Here is a 20,378-nt window from a genome sequence, read left to right as displayed (position 1 = left end):
AGTTCTAACAGTATTTCAGTAGAGATAACTGTCATGGAGAGTCAGGAAAACTGTATTACGTGTTCACACACTATGACAAGCCTTTGTCGACGCGTTCATGACACTGATCCTTGTGTTCTCCCATCCCCAGGCAGGAGATGCTGCCCTTTGGTGTCCACGTCTGCCTTATTGAGCCAGGCAACTTTGCTAACGGTAATGTATCCTTCTTATGATGTCTGTAATGTTAGTCAGCACGAACCTGCAGGTTTACAATGCTAGACGTTGGACCAGGTGTGTGAGAGAGTTTATAGTGAAGTAGTTTCATTGAGGTCTTGAGATGGTTTGGTGTTTGGGAAGACGGAGTTCAACAGAAAACGACAGACCCTTTAGGTATAAACATCACAGCTTGTTGTAGCTAACCAGATGTTCCTTGAAATACTTTACATATTCAGTTATAAACTAAGACAACAGTATGCCCAATGCACATGCTCTCAATATCCACATTTGATGTAACGACAGGTGTTTTTACATGTTAATGTTACCTGTGGAGTTCTATATTTTTATGCTCCGTTCATTTGGATTCATCATTTCCTAATGATTCGAGCCTGTATTGTGCTTTATTTTGTTTTATGTTTCTAAAACAATGATTGCCTATCTAAAGGTGTCATTATGTAGAATTTCGAACCATCTGGTTAGTTGCGACAAATTAAGATGTTTGTGACTATATCAGCTTTGCTTTTTTATGCAAACGTCTCGCACAGTTTCCTTCTCAGTAAAAAGGGAACATTCCAGTCAGTTTACTCATTCAATTTTCTTTTGTAATTTTCCGAACAGAATGTTTCCTTAGCCACCATAAGGTCACAACGATTACTGTTGATGTGACGTACTTGCAGTCGAGAATTAACTGAAATCATTGCTAAAGTATGGTTAGGACTGCGGTAGAATTTTTGATTATCTGTGAGTAAAAGCTGAGCTATGTTGGTCATCTGATGATCAAAACCAAGGTAAGTGTTGGTGAGCTGGAGTTGAGCCATCACCCACTTTTCCTTAAACACCTTATGTTAGAAAGACACAGTAACCATCACTAATCAAGTACAGCTGATATTCCTCATCATAAAGTCTATCTTGAGTTCAAGTACAGTAAGCTAGGCAGTCTTATACTACAGGAGGGCGTCCTCCTTCGCCAACATGAAGTAACAGGGAGTCTTTGGGCCGCACGTCATGGTAAGACTGCCTGTTTAAAACTACTGGTCTTAGTGTCCATCACGGCTGCAGACACCTCAGGGTAGCAGGGAGATAAAGTCAAAATCCTTCGCATTCACTTAGATCTTATTGGTTAACTTGATTATTTCTTTATGGGATACGACTGGTAACTTCTCTTATGATTTTAGAGGCAGAACACCACATCATAACCTGAAACGTACAAGGCTCGATAAGCCTGTCATTAGATCAGCGTGAGCTGTGGTCACACCAGAGCATGTTCTGTGATTATCAACATCACACAGGACGAAGTTGTCAGTTTCCACAGTGCTGAGACAGTCATGGTGTCCTGTGAGATACTTAGTCTTTTCTTCATCGCTCAGATTTCTTTAATGGTTTACATTTTCCTTGTTGCACATTGATTATACTTTAAGCTTACACTCAGCTGACCATGCAGCAAATTTGTAAAAAAGTTTATATGTATTTCTACTGTCACAGGGAAGTCCGCAGGAGGCTATATAGGGATTAAGGATCAAAATTATTGCAGTTTGTTACTGTTGATTATTCGTTATCATCCAAAGACCGTAGATTTTAATTCGTCGAATGAGATTAACCAAATATGTTAAGTTTTACAGATCTATATTCAGATGTGTTATATACTCGTGGTATCTTCAATAAAGTTGCCTTAACTTTAACTGTTATGTAAACTTTCGTCACTCATGGCAGTTAAGAGTCAGAATACATAAAGAGAACTGATGGGGTTTCAGTTGTTTTTATGTAAAGTTTATCCTTGTTTGCATAACTTGAGCATCACAACTGATGATAAAATCCTCTTTGTAAAGATAATTCTGATTGTTGATAAAGTGTCGTAGGTAGACAGTATAATGATAGAGGACGTACCGCTGGTAACGTTGACCTGAATGTCACCTGGGTCCAGGACGTCTCAGGGTCTGGCTGGCTGTAACTTGTGTGTGAGTCGTAGATCAGGTGCTCCCGTCTGCCAGCATAACGCGCACTTTAACACCAGTATTTGCACCTGAGCAGCAACACGTTGTCTGAGCGTCTGTATGGCTCCCACTCGGGTCATGGTCATGTATCGTGACGTCTTGGGGCTGGATGGGATTAATGCATCACGCAGCAAGACCATTAATGGGGTTGGTGAATTAAGAGCCATTCAAGACATTATGACGGGGTGGGTGGTTGGCTGGTGAGTCAGCTTCCTCGTGGTCTGCATTTGTAACACCTTGACCCAGAGGTCTTGCTGTGGACGGTAAAACGCCAGCAGAGTGACAGGATCCCAAAGTCCTCCTCCCAGTGTAGCAGCTTATGGTCATGGGGTATGATCAGTGTGTGTGTGTGTGTGTGTGTGTGTGTGTGTGTAAGGTGATGTGGTATGATGGGTATGTGTGATGGTGGGTCATGTGGGTATATGTGATGATGGGTCATGATGGATGTTTGATGGTGGGTCATGATGGGTATATGAGATGATGAATCATGATGGGTGTATGTGATGATGGGTCATGATGGATGAGTGTCGTGTTTACTCATCGTGTTTTTAGAGTCGCGTGTCTTCGATTTCTCCAGAGGGTTGAGTCATGACTCACCAGTCTCGCCAGCATTGTGGGGTTGCGCCCCTGTGTCGCTCCCGTCGTTAACTATAGTGTGTGAGACACAGACACGATCGTGGGACCATGTTCCTTTGAAGCTGTAATATTTTCAGAAGTCTGAGGAAGTTTTCACTTCATGATGGAAAGTTAGTTGAACATTTCAAAAATGTCTGAAGTTATATAAGTTCATGAATTAGAATATGATGAAGTTATATAAGGCAAGTTCATAGATTAGAATATGATGAAGTTTTCATAAGTTCACAGATTAGAATATGATGAATTATTTCATTAACTTTAGTTACACTATTTTCCTTCAGTAAACACGGCTCTGAACTTCATGAGGAGGGAACGTCAACTCACCATCCCTTGGAACGGTTCAGCCTCAGTATAGATGGGGCAGTCTGGTGGGGAAATTACTTAAGACCTCAATTGGAAAACTTTCCAAACGACATAGAATTTCAGGAGGGGAGAGAGTCGCCTATTTCATCAGTGTGTGCCGAGTGGTCGTCCTCACCACTGTACCTTACCACTGTGCCTACACTGTATCAACACTGGTTGTTTATGGTGGAGTCTGAGAATGAGTAATTTTTAGCTTTCGTGAGTTCGTTCAGCAGGTACCTGCAGGATGCTACGTGTATGTTCACTGGTGAACTTTGTCTTCTGGTCAGATGTTCAGAGTTTTAGGGGCGTCAGTCACCATTTTTGTTCAGTCTTATCTCAGTTTATCTTTCCTTGTTCATTTGATTCGTTATCTGGTTATCTGCTCCTCTTGTCGTCTAGGGCGACTGGTACGTTTTGTTCTCGTCTTCCTTTAGATTGGAATGCCCTGGGATCGAACCCAGGAACACCTGAATGACAGCCAGTGAAGGAAGACCGTAGAACCACCACCTTCACTGGTTGTCAGTGAAATGTTCCCGGGTTCGATCCCAGGGCTCATCGTGTTGAGAGATCATACATACATACTATATCATGTCTGACGTTACCGAACTCTACCTGCATGTGGTCACGCTGCAAGTGAGAAGTCATCTTCGGGAATGTTGTATCATCGTCAATGGACAAGAAGGAGTACAGTCTCTGTGTGAGATCCTCTTCGCTCCTGTGGAGTACGTCTCTCTTCTCTTCCTCCTCCTGGCTGGAGCACAGACCTGAAGCTGCAGGAGACCCTTATAAGAGATGTTTGGGTTGTATGATGAATGAAGACATTACGTCTCTTTATATGTTCGTATCTACAGACCTCACATCCTATTTCTCTGTATTATTATTATTATTATTATTATTATTATTATTATTATTATTATGATGATGATGATGATGATGATGATTATCATTATTATTATCATTATTATTATTATTATCATTATTATTGTTATTATTATCATCATCATCTTCATCATTATTTCATCTCATTTTTCATCCTTTTCAATCTAATTTTGTTATGGATTTACTTTTGTGGTAGTTTACATGATTCATGACTGATCCCTGGTCACTTGAGGCATGTAGCTGTATCAACATGATGGAATGCTGTTCAGTATGTCTGACACGTGATAATCTGCCACCTGCAGGCACGTACCTGTTTGCTACGGACGACGCAGTGGAGCAGGAGGTGAAGGCTATGTGGACGGGTCTAGACGACGACCTCAGGAGTGACTACGGACAGCCCTACTGCACGAGGGTGGAGGGCTTCATGAAGAACTTCCGCAGGCAAGGAGTAAGTACCAGCAGCGGACAGGTTGGCATCACTACGTTGTTCATCACAGCGTCTGTAGGCGGACGTGTTGATGACTGTGGGAGAACGAGTCTACAGGACTCGATCCCTCTCCTGAAATATGTCTGGGATGTTTATGTGACTGTGATGTGATTGGAATGTTTATGTGACTGATGTGACTGGGATGTTTATGTGACTGTAATGTGACTGGGATGTCTATGTGACTGTAATGTGGCTGGGATATTTATGTGACTGTAATGTGACTGGGATGTTTATGTGACTGTAATGTGACTGAGATGTTTGTGTTCTTGTGGTAAGGCGATACTTAGGTGGAGAGGAGTGTACATGATGAAGGTGCCGGTGCTGGGTTGACACGTCTTCCTTATATTGTTGGATACACGTACTCTCGACTGACTAAGCTTGGTCAGGAGAGAGCAGAGTTACCGTTCCATGATCTCAAAGCCTCAGTGTATTTCGTGGCTTATACGTCACTGCTTCCCTACCTGATGACATTTAGCCTCTAGCGATTTGTTAGCTCACAAGAGGTCGAAGATGAGGCCAAATAACAGGTGACTTGGGTAATACCAGGTTCGACCTGGGTATATTTAAGAGAAAGAGGTTGAAAACAGAGAACGGACGAGGGTCTGTATGTGGTGTCAGGTGATGGAAAACGAACAGAGTCGTAGCTTTGAGTTAACAAAGATGAGGTGACAAGTGTTGTGTGTATTGTCTAATATCCCGATTATTCCTCTCGTTAGTACTTCACCTCCAAGTGGCGTCATATGATTTCTGAACTTAAAGTATATGAAAAAAAATACCATTCTGTAGAAATGATATCACTTCTTTTGACGTAAAATGTAAGCAGTTGACATACTGGACAAAATGACAGGCACACCATTTCTTACCTCCGTGTTCAATCATTTTCCCTCCCCACAACTGTCATAGATCACGAGTAACAGTATGACTAGATGGGTTAGGTCGGCACTGCTGCACTGCACACTGCCAGTCTAGCAGTAGACGTGTCTGGCTCACGCTGCTCGCAGCACCTGAGAACCCAGTACCCAGTTATTACAGGTTTATGTTTTAAGTATCTACTCCTCAAGCAGGTGGCAGAGAGGACACGAACTGCAGGTGCAACAGCGGAAGAAGAGGAACTTGTAAAAAAAAGAATGATGTTGTATCTCGAAGTAAAACTGTGAGTTCAAGAAACATTAACTGTGATATACCTCTTGAGTTTTGTTAAGAAGGTAAAGCATCTTATACATTTCCCAGTGTCTCAGATAACGTCATTGTTCTACAGGCTAAGGACATCAGCCCGGTGATCATCGCCCTAACTGAGGCTCTCACCCAGACCCACCCCCAGCCTCGCTACTGCCCCATGGACGTCCTCATGTACCTGGTGGCGTGTGTCAACACTCACTTCCCGGAGTGGGTCTACGACGCACTCGTCCAGCTACTTGCTATCTTGCTGCTGAAGAAGGAGGAAGTGTAGGCCTCCCTGTACCCCTGGCAGGTATACTCAGCTCCTGAGGAGGAGGATGATGATGACGATGAGGATGACATACACACCCCAGCAACCATACTGACTTCAACTCTTAACTAAGTAGTGTACACGTAGACAACCACTGGTGTGCCTTAGAAATGTGGTTCATAAGGCGGGATGATTAAGAACTCGTGAACAGTGTAGACAAACGACAGGATCCACATTGCCATTTTTGATCAGTCTTCTGCCATATCATCAGTTTGGATCAAGGTCTAATAACTAAGTGTGTAGTAAGATAACAGACAACTGTGTCTTTTGAAGGGATGTCTGGTACGTAGTTGAAAATTCTAGTTTTGTGATCAATTCCTGTACTGTACTGTATTGCACTGTACTTTACTGTACTGTACTGTACAGTACTGTACTGCACTGTACTGCACTGTACTTTACTGTACTGTACTGTACAGTACTGTACAGTACTGTACTGTACTGTACTGTACGACCACATGAAGAGAACACAGAGAAAAATGTTCTCATTATCCATAGTGTTTCCAAAGTGCTGAGCTGTTAACCAAACCGTAACTCCCAGTGTAATTTCTACATTTATGTCAACGTAATTTTTCTGCATCAGGGACGACTGGTGGACGATTATCTCACTTCTGCGTCACTGACCATCACCGCCTGTGGTAACGTTGAGGCCCGTGCATCTCGCTGGCGATGATGGTTGACACATGATAAGCCTCCTGCAGGGTAAACCAGGAGCCTCCATCATCTACTAAGATGTACTTGAGCAGGATCATGATATGGTCACCGCCGTCGTCTCATATTCCAAGAGGCTGTCTTGTGACTCCGCCAGCTTAAGGTTACGCTGGGAGTGAAGAGTTACCTTTAGCGAGGCTGCATCATCGTCATGTGACGAAGGAGAGTGTGGTACAATCACATCAAAGAAATTCTCGCTACAGAGGAGTCCTTCCTGTCCCTGCTACTGACTGTAACGCAGCATTAAATCTTTAGAAGCCCCTGGATAATGGATCAGAGGAGATCCTCGATATATATATATATATATATATATATATATATATATATATATATATATATATATATATATATATATATATACAATTACCTTAGAACCGTTTTCTAAGAAAGAGTCCTAGTGCTGCGTAGACCCTCTTCATAGAGATTCCTGCAGCCCAAGGCTGCGCCGCTTCCTGTAACACGGAAATGTTGATTGCTTTAGAGTGAAAAGTTCTTTAGAGATTGTACTCCCAGTGATACAGCCTCGCCAAAGGTGAAGGTTCGATTTGATCTCTTCAGCTGCATAGTTTCTGGGAAGAGCGAAAGACAACAGAAAGAGGGGAATTCTATAGCTTTACTGTACGAGTGAAAGGAGGCATCAAAACCCGGTTGTCCTCGTGTGGTTGGAGTCCACACAGAAACTATGGGAGGCAGTCAGTCACGATTCCAGGTCTCAGGAGCATGGGACGCACCCAGTCAGCTCTCGAGAGGGGTGGCCGAAGTAATATTCTACAGAGAGAAAGAAGCCGAGGGGATGGCTGAAGAGAGATGACAACGGGAGCATTGATAAGGTGGGAGACTTGTGAACCTTCTCTGGATGTAAGAGAAGTGGATAAAGATCCATCCCGTATACGTAAGCAGTCTTCCATAATGAGGTAAATGAGGCCTCTGTAGATAAAGATAACTTTCTGAGAAAAAATATAAGTACGACACCCTTACAACACCAGCAGCTCTTATGGTGTTTATAATGTCGGGTTTCTATGATTGTGTGGAAGATATGGTTATATCCATCATGTTTATTTACTTCAGGGCTGAATTTGTAGTGTTTTGACATTTGATGGTAAAAATCGACTTGAACTGAGAAAGAAATATAAGATGTTTTCCCGTTGCTGAATTGAGTCATGTTGCTGCGTACCCAGAGATGCTGCACAGGTCCAAATCAAGAGAGAATATGTTCAGTGAGAGAAAAAGATTTAGCACCAAATTGAGGAGGGAGAGGAAAGTGAGACAATGTGGACTGGGACCGTCGGCGTAATAGTGAAGGTAACTAGAGGATGAACAGAATGTCATTTATTGAGAGAAGAAAGATAGTAATCGATAAGACAGAGCCAAATGAATAAAGTTTAGTAAGGAAAGACATGTGTCACACCTTGTCAAATCCCTTGGCGATGTCGAAGACGGAGACAAATTACTAACCAAACTGCCCGTATTTATGGTCCATAAGAAGTGACTTCGACTCTACGTGTTCCAGGACGTGAGAGTTAAGGTGAGTTTCGATAACTGGAAATAACAGATGTCAGAGCGATAGTTAGAAGGAAGAAAACAGTCTCCTTTCCTAGGGTTGGGCTAGACTAGGGGTTCTTGACCTTTTTATATCTGTGGACCACTTAAGAGACGCCCGCTGTGTCTGTGGACCACAATGCAGCATATATCCAGTATCATATTAGCTCAGTTATTACGATCGTGAACGAAAAATACCCCCCAAACCCTTACTGGAGATAGTGCTGTTGATGAAATTTATCTATTTGTTTATCGTATGGACCACAGGCTAAGAACCCTTGGACTAGACCAAGGTATGTCCTCCAAAGTGAAGGGTGAGTTCGAGTTTTTAGAACCAACACGAAATAGGAGGCAAAGATCGGGACGAGTTCAGAGGCACACTGCTTGAGGACGGGTGTATGTATGCCACCTGGTCCACATGACTTGAGCTGTATCTGAGAGAGAACACTGAAGACCGTGCACGAGGGAAACATAGGACAGAAGTTCCGTCGAAGATGGAAGGCTGGATGTAGAATCATCAGTTTTACGCTCATGTCCACGAAAATCCATGAATATATTAACGTTATCTACACAGGTATTGTCAGTACTTTGATGGCGTATTGTAGAACTTTCGTTGCGTTGTAAAAAGCCTAAACGTAATTACTCAAGCGGATTCTCAGTTCTTGGCAAGAAGATTACTTCTCAGGGTGAGTGAGCCGTGTAGAAGATGGTAAGATACTGCTTACCATCTTTGTGCAAACTTTTTAAAATAGTTATCGTTGAATTCTCTTTTTCTTTGGCAGAAATTGCATGTCAGTAGTAACCAGCCTTATCTTCCTTCTTTTACCTTGTGGTTGGTAATGACTCCGGTAGATAAAGTAAGAAAATAGGCTGCAAGATAAGATTGAGTAGCAATTCACAGTAGATGTTGCTTACTTTACGTTTCCCACCATGTATGTGTGCGCCCCAACACGCATGGATCGTTACAAATGTATTCGTCGGGTTGAATTCCTCAGCAGCTCCTGCATTTATCATTAACAATGTTTTTTTTTTTTTTATATATACTTTGTCGCTGTCTCCCACGTTTGCGAGGTAGCGCAAGGAAACAGACGAAAGAAATGGCCCAACCCCCCCCCCCCCCCATACACATGTATATACATACGTCCACACACGCAAATATACATACCTACACAGCTTTCCATGGTTTACCCCAGACGCTTCACATGCCTTGATTCAATCCACTGACAGCACGTCAGCCCCGATATACCACATCGCTCCAATTCACTCTATTCCTTGCCCTCCTTTCACCCTCCTGCATGTTCAGGCCCCGATCACACAAAATCTTTTTCACTCCAACTTTCCACCTCCAATTTGGTCTCCCTCTTCTCCTTGTTCCCTCCACCTCCGACACATATATCCTCTTGGTCAATCTTTCCTCACTCATCCTCTCCATGTGCCCAAACCACTTCAAAACACCCTCTTCTGCTCTCTCAACCACGCTCTTTTTATTTCCACACATCTCTCTTACCCTTACGTTACTCACTCGATCAAACCACCTCACACCACACATTGTCCTCAAACATCTCATTTCCAGCACATCCATCCTCCTGCGCACAACTCTATCCATAGCCCACGCCTCGCAACCATACAACATTGTTGGAACCACTATTCCTTCAAACATACCCATTTTTGCTTTCCGAGATAATGTTCTCGACTTCCACACATTCTTCAAGGCCCCCAGAATTTTCGCCCCCTCCCCCACCCTATGATCCACTTCCGCTTCCATGGTTCCATCCGCTGCCAGATCCACTCCCAGATATCTAAAACACTTCACTTCCTCCAGTTTTTCTCCATTCAAACTCACCTCCCAATTGACTTGACCCTCAACCCTACTGTACCTAATAACCTTGCTCTTATTCACATTTACTCTTAACTTTCTTCTTCCACACACTTTACCAAACTCAGTCACCAGCTTCTGCAGTTTCACACATACATTAACAATGTATCATCAGTTATTCAACACAAAGTAACGTATTGTCAGAACACATTCAGCAACACAGAAGTCGAAATACTTTCTATACTATATTGTATAGAGTATACTGTATATTGTATAAAGTATAATGTATACCGTATATTGTATACTGTTTGATATATTCTATACCTGTTATGATTCCTGTGATAATATGTAACAGTAATATCTATGATGATATTAGAAACATTTACGAGAAACATGGAAAGTATGTTGTTAGTGTAATCATTATCTCTTGTTAGTAGTGATCATTATCTTTTTGTTAGTAGTGATCATTATCTTTTGTTGTTAGTGTGATCATTATCGTGATCATTATCTTTTTGTTAGTAGTGATCATTATCTTTTTGTTAGTAGTGATCATTATCTTTTTGTTAGTAGTGATCATTATCTTTTGTTGTTAGTGTGGTCATTATCTTTTGTTGTCAGTGTGATCATTATCTTTTGATAGTAGAATTGTGATCATTATAATAATTTATATTTGTGTGATTATTTTTGATGTTTGAGTGTAATGATTATCTTTTCATATTAGTTTGATAATTATCTTTCGCTATTAGGATTTAGTTATTTGATATTAGAGTGTAATGATTATCTTTTCATATTAGTGTGATAATTATCTTAAAATATCATTGTGTCTCCAGATTATTACTCCATAAGTCATCATTTTCTGTGCTTACCTTCATGTCCTGTTGACCACTTGTCTGTGAAGCAGATGTGGTGTACTTTGTTTACATATGGAACTGTGTATTCCATGCGTGTTATGAATAGATGATAGAAATACAACCTCTGTTATGATAACCTTTCACAGCAAGTAACAGTGACAGCAGGGTCTGGCCCGACGCCCAGTAGTGGGTCACATGGTTGCCCAGGGACAGTGGCAAGTCACATGGTCGCCCAGGGTCAGTGGTAGGTCACATGGACGCCCAGGGACAGTGGCAGGTCACATGGACGCCCAGGGTCAGTGGTAGGTCACATGGATGCCCAGGGACAGTGGCAGGTCACATGGACGCCCAGAGTCAGTGGTAGGTCACATGGATGCCCAGGGACAGTGGCAGGTCACATGGACGCCCAGGGTCAGTGGTAGGTCACATGGACGCCCTGGGATAGTGGCAAGTCACATGGACGCCCAGGGACAATGGTAGGTCATGCAGGTCGCTCAGGGACAGTGGCAAGTCACATGGACGCCTGGGAACAGTGACAGGTCACATGGACGCCCGGGGACAGTGGCAGGTCACATGGACGCCCGGGGACAGTGACAGGTCACATGGACGCCCGGGGACAGTGACAGGTCACATGGACGTCCGGGGACAGTAGCAGGTCACGTGGTCGCCCGGGGACAGTGACAGGTCACATGGACGCCCAGGGACAGTGGCAAGTCACATGGACGCCCGGGGACAGTGGCAGGTCACATGGACGCCCGGGGACAGTGACAGGTCACATGGACGCCCGGGGACAGTGACAGGTCACATGGACGCCTAGGGACAGTGGCAAGTCACATGGACGCCCGGGGACAGTGACAGGTCACATGGACGTCCGGGGACAGTAGCAGGTCACGTGGTCGCCCGGGGACAGTCAGGGCACGTGGTCGCTCAGGAACATGCTTCCAGCAAGCGATCTGGTTCTCTCAAAATCCTATGGCTTAAAGCGGCGCATCAGTCGCCAGTCCTGGAATTTTGCATACAGTCATGAGGTAAATATAAGATGCCATGCTGCGCCGTAGCATGAACCGTGTTTATGGATCACAACATCAGATCACATGTGCTTCTGTTATCTTTCTGATTCATTACTTTAAGAATCACTAGTTTATTACTTCAGTGTTTCCCAACGAGGCTAATGAGCAGACACTTGTCCTACACTTCTGACTGCAGATAGAATGCCAAGCTTTGTATATATATCTGTAACGTTGTCAATCTTATTCTGGTGATTCATACCACCTCATAATGCACGTCATGGTTTTCTGTGGAAGAAGATATTAACAAGAATTACAAGGTAAATTAGAATTCATGAGTCAGAATGAGGAGAGTTTTTATTGATTAACTGAGGTTTGAGGCTTGACCACAATTGTGAAATGTGATTCATAATAATGTTTTGTGACGTACAAGTGTCTCAGATGTTGACCTCGTGTGTGACTCTTAAACGGTGACAAAGTATCAAGGCTAACCAGCTGGTGCCCACCATGCAAGGCCTTCGTCAGCTGGTGCCCACCATACAGGGCCTTCATCAGCTGGTGCCCACCATACAGGGCCTTCGTCAGCTGGTGCCCACCATGCAAGGCCTTCGTCAGCTGGTGCCCACCATGCAAGGCCTTCGTCAGCTTGTGCCCACCATACAGGGCCTTCGTCAGCTGGTGCCCACCATACAGGGCCTTCGTCTGCTGGTGCCCACCATACAGGGTCTTCGTCAGCTGGTGCCCACCATACAGGGCCTTCGTCAGCTGGTGCTGGGCAGGTGGTGCTGTATCCTCCTCCCAGCTATGACCTCATACCACCATTAACCCCTTGAGCACGAAGGTAGAACCTTTTGGTATGATGGTGTGGCTTTGGACCTCACCCTCGAGGATCAGACCAGAGGTCACGTCGTGGCGTCGTGCTCCAGAGTCGTACCGTGTTATGCTCGAGGGTGGCACCGTCGTTTTCAAGAGTTGTACCGTCGTGTTCAAGAGGGTTAAGCTCCCTGACGCCTACTCGTGTGGACTTACATTACACCAGCAGTCTACATGAGAGGTTTACACTCTTTAGTATTTATTGCCCAGGAGAGGAATTCATGAGCTATCGTTCCCTCCAATATTCCCTTTTGGCAAAGATAACTTTTACAACTCACTTACTTCAACAGTTTCTCGCCATCGCTAAATGAAATGGTTTGTCGCCGCTATTTAACGCTTCTCATGATTAGACAATGACAAGGATGATATTTTCTAATGGAAAAATTACCACATTAGAGACACGCACTGCCAAGCCCTGTGCTGCTGCTCCACTGCGGTAAAAATGCTACTGCTTCACTGTGGCCAGGACCACACTGCTTCACTGTGGCAGAACCACATTTTCTTCACTGGAGCAACAGCACCACTGCTTCAATATGGGAGGACCAGGACTGCTTCATTGTGGTAAAACACACACACACACACACACACACTTCGGAAGGTAGATACTGTTTCTTGATGATAACGATCCTTCCCTTCCTGTGTCTGGTGTACAGTATTTCTGTTGATCATGTCTCCCTCCAGTCATATGGGAAGATAGTGTTGTTTTCTTTTGTTTCTTCGTTACGTTCTAATTCTTTTTGTTATGAATCAAGAACAGGACGCCAATCTTTCATTTTGGTTAGACTGACGCGCAATAAGATGAGCATTTGCCTTAGTCCACAACGTCTGGACATCTTTTTTCCATTTTGTTTGTCTCATAAAACTTTCCATGGCGTCGAAGGGGAAACCACGACTTCTCATGCAATCTATCATCCTAGCGACATTATCAGTTATGAAAACATTTATCATCCTTTCCCGAGTGTTGTTGAGGAAATGTCTGTCACTTGATTGTTATGTCTTCCTCGCAAGGAAGTAAGGTACGTTATCTGTACTATAATTCTTGTCATTGCTTTATTTCTTTATTACAGTTTATTTCTCTGTACGAGAGTCAACGACACAGCGTTATTCCTTCATCTTGGAGTCGTGTGACATGACACATGGTTGACATGTACTACCTTGGTTCAGGACGCCTAGGTTCCTTTATATATATATATATATATATATATATATATATATATATATATATATATATATATATATATATATATATATATATATTTCTGCGCAATATTTGAATTAGACATGGTTAGCGCATCGATTAATCTAAGTGACAGTTCTCGTTATTCTCCAAATTATAATGAATCATCATTAAGGTTTATGAACTACAATCGTACAATAGTGACTCCTTATGATAGCCTGTGGCCATTTGCGACCTCATGACAAGTTGACACCCATCTGTCTGTCATGTGACTGACGACGAAATTGACGCATGGTTCAAAAAAAAAAAAAAAAAAAAAGAAATAGACGAAAGTGACTAAGTTGAATACTGGGTAAAAACAAATGACAAGCGATGGAGATAATAACACAAGTCACACAATGGCTACGATGGTCGGTCATTATGAACTGGCTACTCGCAACGTTATCTTGCCATCACGTGGGCGCCGCTTTTTTTTTTCTCTCTCCGTACGTGAGCGAGAAGTACACTAAAACTCTTTGACGAACAAAACCTGGCGCTCATTTCATCCAAGACCATTCGTTCATATAATTACATACGTGCAAAAGCAATTTTGAACGACGAATTAGACGGACACAATTAAATAGGCACATAATTCTATAATCATGCACAGAGACGCAAGCCCACGCACAACAGAACGAACAGACATGTTTGTATATGCCGAGAGGCCAAGTGTAATTATCTCTGTGTCTGTTGACACACTGGCGAACAGTATGTTGAAGGTCGCGTTACTGAGCTCTGGCCAGCACGACATGACCTGTGTGGCCAGTGCAATGAGGAGAGTACACCACGACCAGTGAGTAACGGAGTTTTAGGCAAACTGTATGCTTTTGGTTAAAGAGGTTAGTCACTCACATTTATTAGATATTTTTTGAATAATAGAACATTTCCTGTGAATCTTACACCACTCACTGTCACTTGGACACATTTGTCCAGGCGAATGGGGGAGTGCAGCAAGGCAGCGTACTTAGCCCAGCGTTACTTAACATTATGATTGATGATATTGTGTCTCCAGCTTCCGTCCCGCGAGATCTTAAACACTCGCTTTATGCTGATGAATGTACGCTATGGCACACCTTCGCCTAGTGCACAATTTTCGGCTGAGCGGGTTCAAGCTGCGCTTGAGTCCGTTCATCATTGAGCACTACAGTGGGGATTTAGGTTCTCATCCAACAAAAGTATCGCAGTTGTTTTTACCCGAAAAACTAATATCCCGACTTTGCTTTTAACGTTAGACAACAACCCGATCCCATTTTGAAGTACAGTAAAATTCTTAGGCTTAAATTTTGATAAAAGACAATGGGAAAAGTCATGCAAAAGACCAAATATTCTTAAATGTCTTTTGGGTTCCTCTTGGATAGCTGACAGAAAATCTTTATTAATGATTTATAAGTCCCTGATTAGATCTAAACTAGACTATGGCTCTCAGGTGTATGCTTCGGTGAGCGAGTATACCCTGAGGAGGTTGGATGTGATACAGATCAAATGTTTGCGAATGTGTCTTGTCGCCCTAACCTGTACCAGATCTCAAGATTGGAAGTTGAGGCCCATATACCTCCTCTCCAGCTAAGACGTGAGATCCTGTCGTGGCAAAGCGGTGTTCTGATGGCCAGGAGGAACAATACAACTGCCTGTCGCCTCATTCTGGAATACTCACAGTTCGTCAACAGAGGCGTTAGGCCCCTGGCCGTCAGAATGCACTTCCTCAGTGAGAACTCCGGTATTAAAGTGAATGAAGTGGACTCACTGGTCAAGAATTCCTTACCCCTCCCCCCCCCTCGGAAGGGTTCAAAAATTAACATGAAGACGAGCTGGCTTCCAGCCAAAAAAGCGCATACATCGGAGAGCGAGGTACACCAGCTTTTTCGTCAGGTCATCATCGATCACTTGTCTTATGTTCACCTCTACACTGATGGTTTCAAGACGGATGAATGTGTGGGTGCAAGTGTGTGGTCGATGGAGCGTGCCCTCAGATACCGCTTGCCAAACCATACATCTGTATTTTGCGCAGAATTGTTTGCCATTGATCGAGCCATAGACTATATTATTACTTCAGATCACAGTAAAGCGATGATTTTTTCTGATTCTCTTTCTTCTCTTAAAGCTCGGAGTATGCAGAGTCCTGTGAATTACATGGCAATATTATTCATAAACTAAATTCATGTGAGAAAGATATCATCTTGATTTGAGTACCTGGTCATTGAAATATATACGGCAATGAGCAGGCAGACAGCTTGGCTAAGCCAACCTCAGAACTCGAGGAGGTCTCTCTGATCCCTTGGGAGCTGGGGTCCTGCCTTTCCGTGGGGAAAAGATCAATCAATCTTCTGTGGCAGAGTCAGTGGACCGGTCTGACAATCAACAGAAAATATAAGCAAGAAGTGGCGGACTGGCCGACCTCAACCCGCCTCAGGATGAACTCTACATTTATCACCCACATGAAACCGTACATCAACAAAAACTTTCCACCAACATGTCAAGAATGTCAAGAAATCTTAACAATAGAACATTTACCATTTCAATCAACACAGAAATAACCTAGCAGACTAGTACAACAGGAAAAACATCTGTTTTAACATTATCAATGTACTCGGGGACATCTTGAGTACCATAGACAAATTGATGGTCTTCCTCAGAGAAACGGAATTAATCAAGATGATGTAAGGTGGTTCGTGGGTTCTCCTCTGTGGTGGGGTTGGCTTCGGTGTGCGGCTCCTCCTACTCGAGCTGGTCGCGCGGTGGGTGGACATGTCCATTCAATAGGCAGTCGGCCTCTTGAGTGAGATGGTCACCCTCCGGGCCGGCTGTGCCATGGGGTTGAGTCGACGGACGTCCGATTAATTTATCTATTTTGTGTGCATGCCGTGGTGGAAGCCTATCCCTAGTTTGTCCTATCTTCTCGCATTCTTGGGTAAAATGCAAGCGTGGATGCTGTGCCGACTGGGTGGTGTTTGCCGCCGCGTTGGCTCAGTACTCACAAAATCTTTTCTTTCCATTATTTATTTTGATTATCTTTTATCTTCATATCAAAATTATACTTTTTCTATTTTTTTCTAGTTTGTATGTTTTTTGTAATAGATAGATGTATGGGGTTGATTTCAATCACATATCAAATAGGGTAGCAGTCTTAATGGCCTGCGTCATAGGTAGCTGGCCATAAAACCCAGCAAACAACAACAGGACCATTTAACGCACCATTGTGAATGGTGCGTTAAATGGCAAGTGGAGTGTGGCTGATGCACCGCAGCTGGTGAACTATGGTGGGCGAGTACACACTTACTGGCTCATCATGGGAAGTGCACTAGTAGATATAAGGGTGCGCTGTGGCTGGTGTTTTACACGTAACTAAGGCACCGTAGTGTTCTCCATGTGGCGTGGTCCAGTGTACAAGAGGTACTATACTTGTGGCACTGTGGTCCACTACACCAAGTGTACTACATCTGCTGCACTATGGTCCACTATACTGTGGCTGATGTACCTTATCCAGTGCATTGCTACCCATCCACCATGACTTTCAGAACAGTGACATATACACGGCCTATTTGCACAGGGTAAACCCACCACACACCGCTGTCGATGCTCACTCAAAACGCAAGCAATTAGTTCATGAGGCACAGCCTCCCTCTTCATGGGTCGACAGTAGTCGGCTGCCTTCTACCTTGCTTCAGGCAAGGCTCTGCTCTATACTGTTCGGTAAGAGCGTCTCAACGAGAAAGAAGGTTCATGTTCATTGTGACTAAAAACTCTACGACTAAGTATATACATATGATAATGGAATGTCGTGTTATACATAAAGTAAAGCTTTTGACTACTGTTAAAACCTTAAGATAGCAGAGGTCACTGGTGAGGGTTGAAGATGGAGGTGTGAGTGCAGACAAGAACACCATTCATCTCCTGTACCAGGTAAGTATTCAAGATTCGGTCGACTCATGACCGAGATCAAAATAAGATAATTTCCATATATTTTTCTCTGAAAAAAATACTGTACGTTCGAGACGTGAAGACACCCGTAATGAGAAACTGAACTATCATGAACGATCGTTCAGTCTAATTCTCTCCCTAGCCTTGTGTTTTGTTGCTGGAGTTGGCGAGGCGGTCTGTTGGCGTTGTAGAGAAGGTCAAAGAGCCACTCAGGGAGGTGGATGGCCGCCTGCAGCTTGAGGAAGTAGTACGCATCAACCACACGATATCGGACTCTGGGAAACCTCTGCGTCAGCGCCTCCGTCAGAGCGCACAGCACTGGACCCATGTCACCTTGCTAGTGGAGAACGGGTGGTAGGTTTGGTTATTCATGTCTTCGCTCTAGATGACAGGACATAGTAGGTAAAAGAGAAACTAAAAAAAAAGGAAAAGTGCTGTTGGAATTCCTCCACACAACAAAATTTTTGTTAGCAAAACTTGTGAAGGTGACTCTAGGTAACTCATACTGCAGATATTAACCTTGAACTAAACTGCTCTGAATGTTTTACTACGAATCCTGCGGGGAATGAACATATTAATGCCAAATTTCCCCGATGTTAATACTGACGATTGTCAATCATATTCAGAATGTGGCTACACGAAAAGGAATATCATAAGACGTGGCCGTGGCCACTCACCCCACTTGTGGCGTTTATCTGGACGGCTCTGACGACGGAGTCGAAGTATTCCTTGCCACAGTCGGCCCTTGCGTCCTCGCTCATGGTCGCCCACATCTTGGTTCCCTGGAGCGCCACCGCCTCCTCTGTGGTGATGCTGGTAGCTGCAGACAACGGCATGGGTTCAAATGTGAGGACTACGACACCATCAGGTTCATAGAGACAATATGGATCAGGCTGTGTGGCTGCTGACAAAGGAATGACAACTCGAAGAGCTGCTACGTAAGGCTCGAATTGAGTAAAAGAATTTGCTTTTAACACTGGTGGAGCCACAGATGGTAGCACATGACTCTGTATGATTTGGAAATTAGCTCCAGATACATCAGGTTCATTGTGGATTAACTATAACAGGTTGCCACATGCTGACGGTGAGCTTGAACAGTGTGTAGATTAGTTAAGACACTTGGAAACGTTTTTATTTGTTATCATTATGGCACAGCATGAGCGTATGAAAGTGTTTTCCTGTCATGAAAACATTTTGAAAATATTACTCTAAATCTGCCATTAACTTTAGCCTGACTGTGACACTTAAGACCTACCTTTACCTGTTGACTGTGCCACTAAAGACCTACCATTACCTGTTGACTGTGCCACTAAAGACCTACCATTACCTGTTGACTGTGCCACTAAAGACCTACCATTACCTGTTGACTGAGCCATTCAAAATCTACCATTAACTGTTGACTGTGTCACTCAAGATCTGCCGTTACCCACTGACTGTTGACTATACCACTTAAGCAAGACCTTTCACTGTTTGTTACTGTAACACAGATCTGCCGCTGCTTCAGGAGACCTGTAGCAAACCTCACCAGCGGAGAAGTTGCCGGGCTGGACGACGCTGACGCTCATGCCCCACGCGCGCGCCTCCTGCCTGGGGAGGAGGTAAGACCTGTCAATGCACTCGCTTACTTGATCAGGGTAGTTGCTGTGCATCGGCTGACTGACCCTAGTTTATCATATCCATTTCTTCAATAGCACCCCGTCCTCAAGAAACACGGTAGTTAACGAAACAAATTCTCAGCGTGATGACGCAACTAGTACGAAGCAAACACTTTCCCCGTCAACCCAAAGTCCATCAGACATACACCACTGAAACTACACTCCCCAGACTTACAAGAGTTACACTTTCTCATCTACTCTCCGAACACCACCCACACGTATCTCCAACATTACGTACATCAGTTCAACATATCGCATGACCCCTCAGGAAGACACGCAATGCCTTCTCCTCAAGTGTCCAACACTCTCTAAGGAATGGAAGAAGCATAACATCATCACAATGCTTGACCTGTGGCCCCGTCTGGACATATCCAACTTCACTAGAACTGGGTCTAGGATGAAAGGTAATATATATATATATATATATATATATATATATATATATATATATATATATATATATATATTTCTTTTTTCTTTCAAACTATTCGCCATTTCCCGCGTTAGCGAGGTAGCGTTAAAAACAGAGGACTGGGCCTTTGAGGGAATATCCTCACCTGGCCCCCGTCTCTGTTCCTTCTTTTGGAAAAAAAAAAAACGAGAGGAGAGGATTATATATATATATATATATATATATATATATATATATATATATATATATATATATATATATATATATATATATATATATATATATATATATATATATATATATATATTTTTTTTTTTTTTTTTTTTCATACTATTCACAATTTTGCGTGTGATCAAGATAT

General features: G+C 43.3%; 2 protein-coding genes across 4 annotated transcripts in view; one reads left to right on the top strand and one right to left on the bottom strand.

Moving 5' to 3' along the window:
- LOC139767114 (D-beta-hydroxybutyrate dehydrogenase, mitochondrial-like) overlaps positions 1-11,057 on the top strand; it is a 44,648-nt gene extending 33,591 nt beyond the window's left edge. For all 3 annotated transcript variants that reach the window (XM_071696123.1, XM_071696114.1, XM_071696105.1), the window contains exons 7-9: positions 131-192; positions 4,349-4,494; positions 5,792-11,057. In XM_071696123.1, coding sequence (XP_071552224.1) covers positions 131-192; positions 4,349-4,494; positions 5,792-5,983 — 400 coding nt within the window. In that variant the 3' untranslated portion in view covers positions 5,984-11,057. The remainder of the gene's footprint in view (positions 1-130; positions 193-4,348; positions 4,495-5,791) is intronic.
- A 1,225-nt stretch (positions 11,058-12,282) lies between these two features.
- LOC139767097 (D-beta-hydroxybutyrate dehydrogenase, mitochondrial-like) overlaps positions 12,283-20,378 on the bottom strand; it is a 52,071-nt gene continuing 43,975 nt past the window's right edge. Inside the window, 3 exon segments of the mRNA XM_071696081.1 lie at positions 12,283-18,287; positions 18,628-18,770; positions 19,476-19,537. Coding sequence (XP_071552182.1) covers positions 18,072-18,287; positions 18,628-18,770; positions 19,476-19,537 — 421 coding nt within the window. The 3' untranslated portion in view covers positions 12,283-18,071.

The sequence above is a fragment of the Panulirus ornatus genome, chromosome 4, assembly GCF_036320965.1.
Source record: "Panulirus ornatus isolate Po-2019 chromosome 4, ASM3632096v1, whole genome shotgun sequence".
Classification (NCBI taxonomy): domain Eukaryota; kingdom Metazoa; phylum Arthropoda; class Malacostraca; order Decapoda; family Palinuridae; genus Panulirus; species Panulirus ornatus.
The sequence above is the reverse complement of the archived record's forward strand: the minus strand, read 5'-3'. Positions and strand labels throughout refer to the sequence as shown.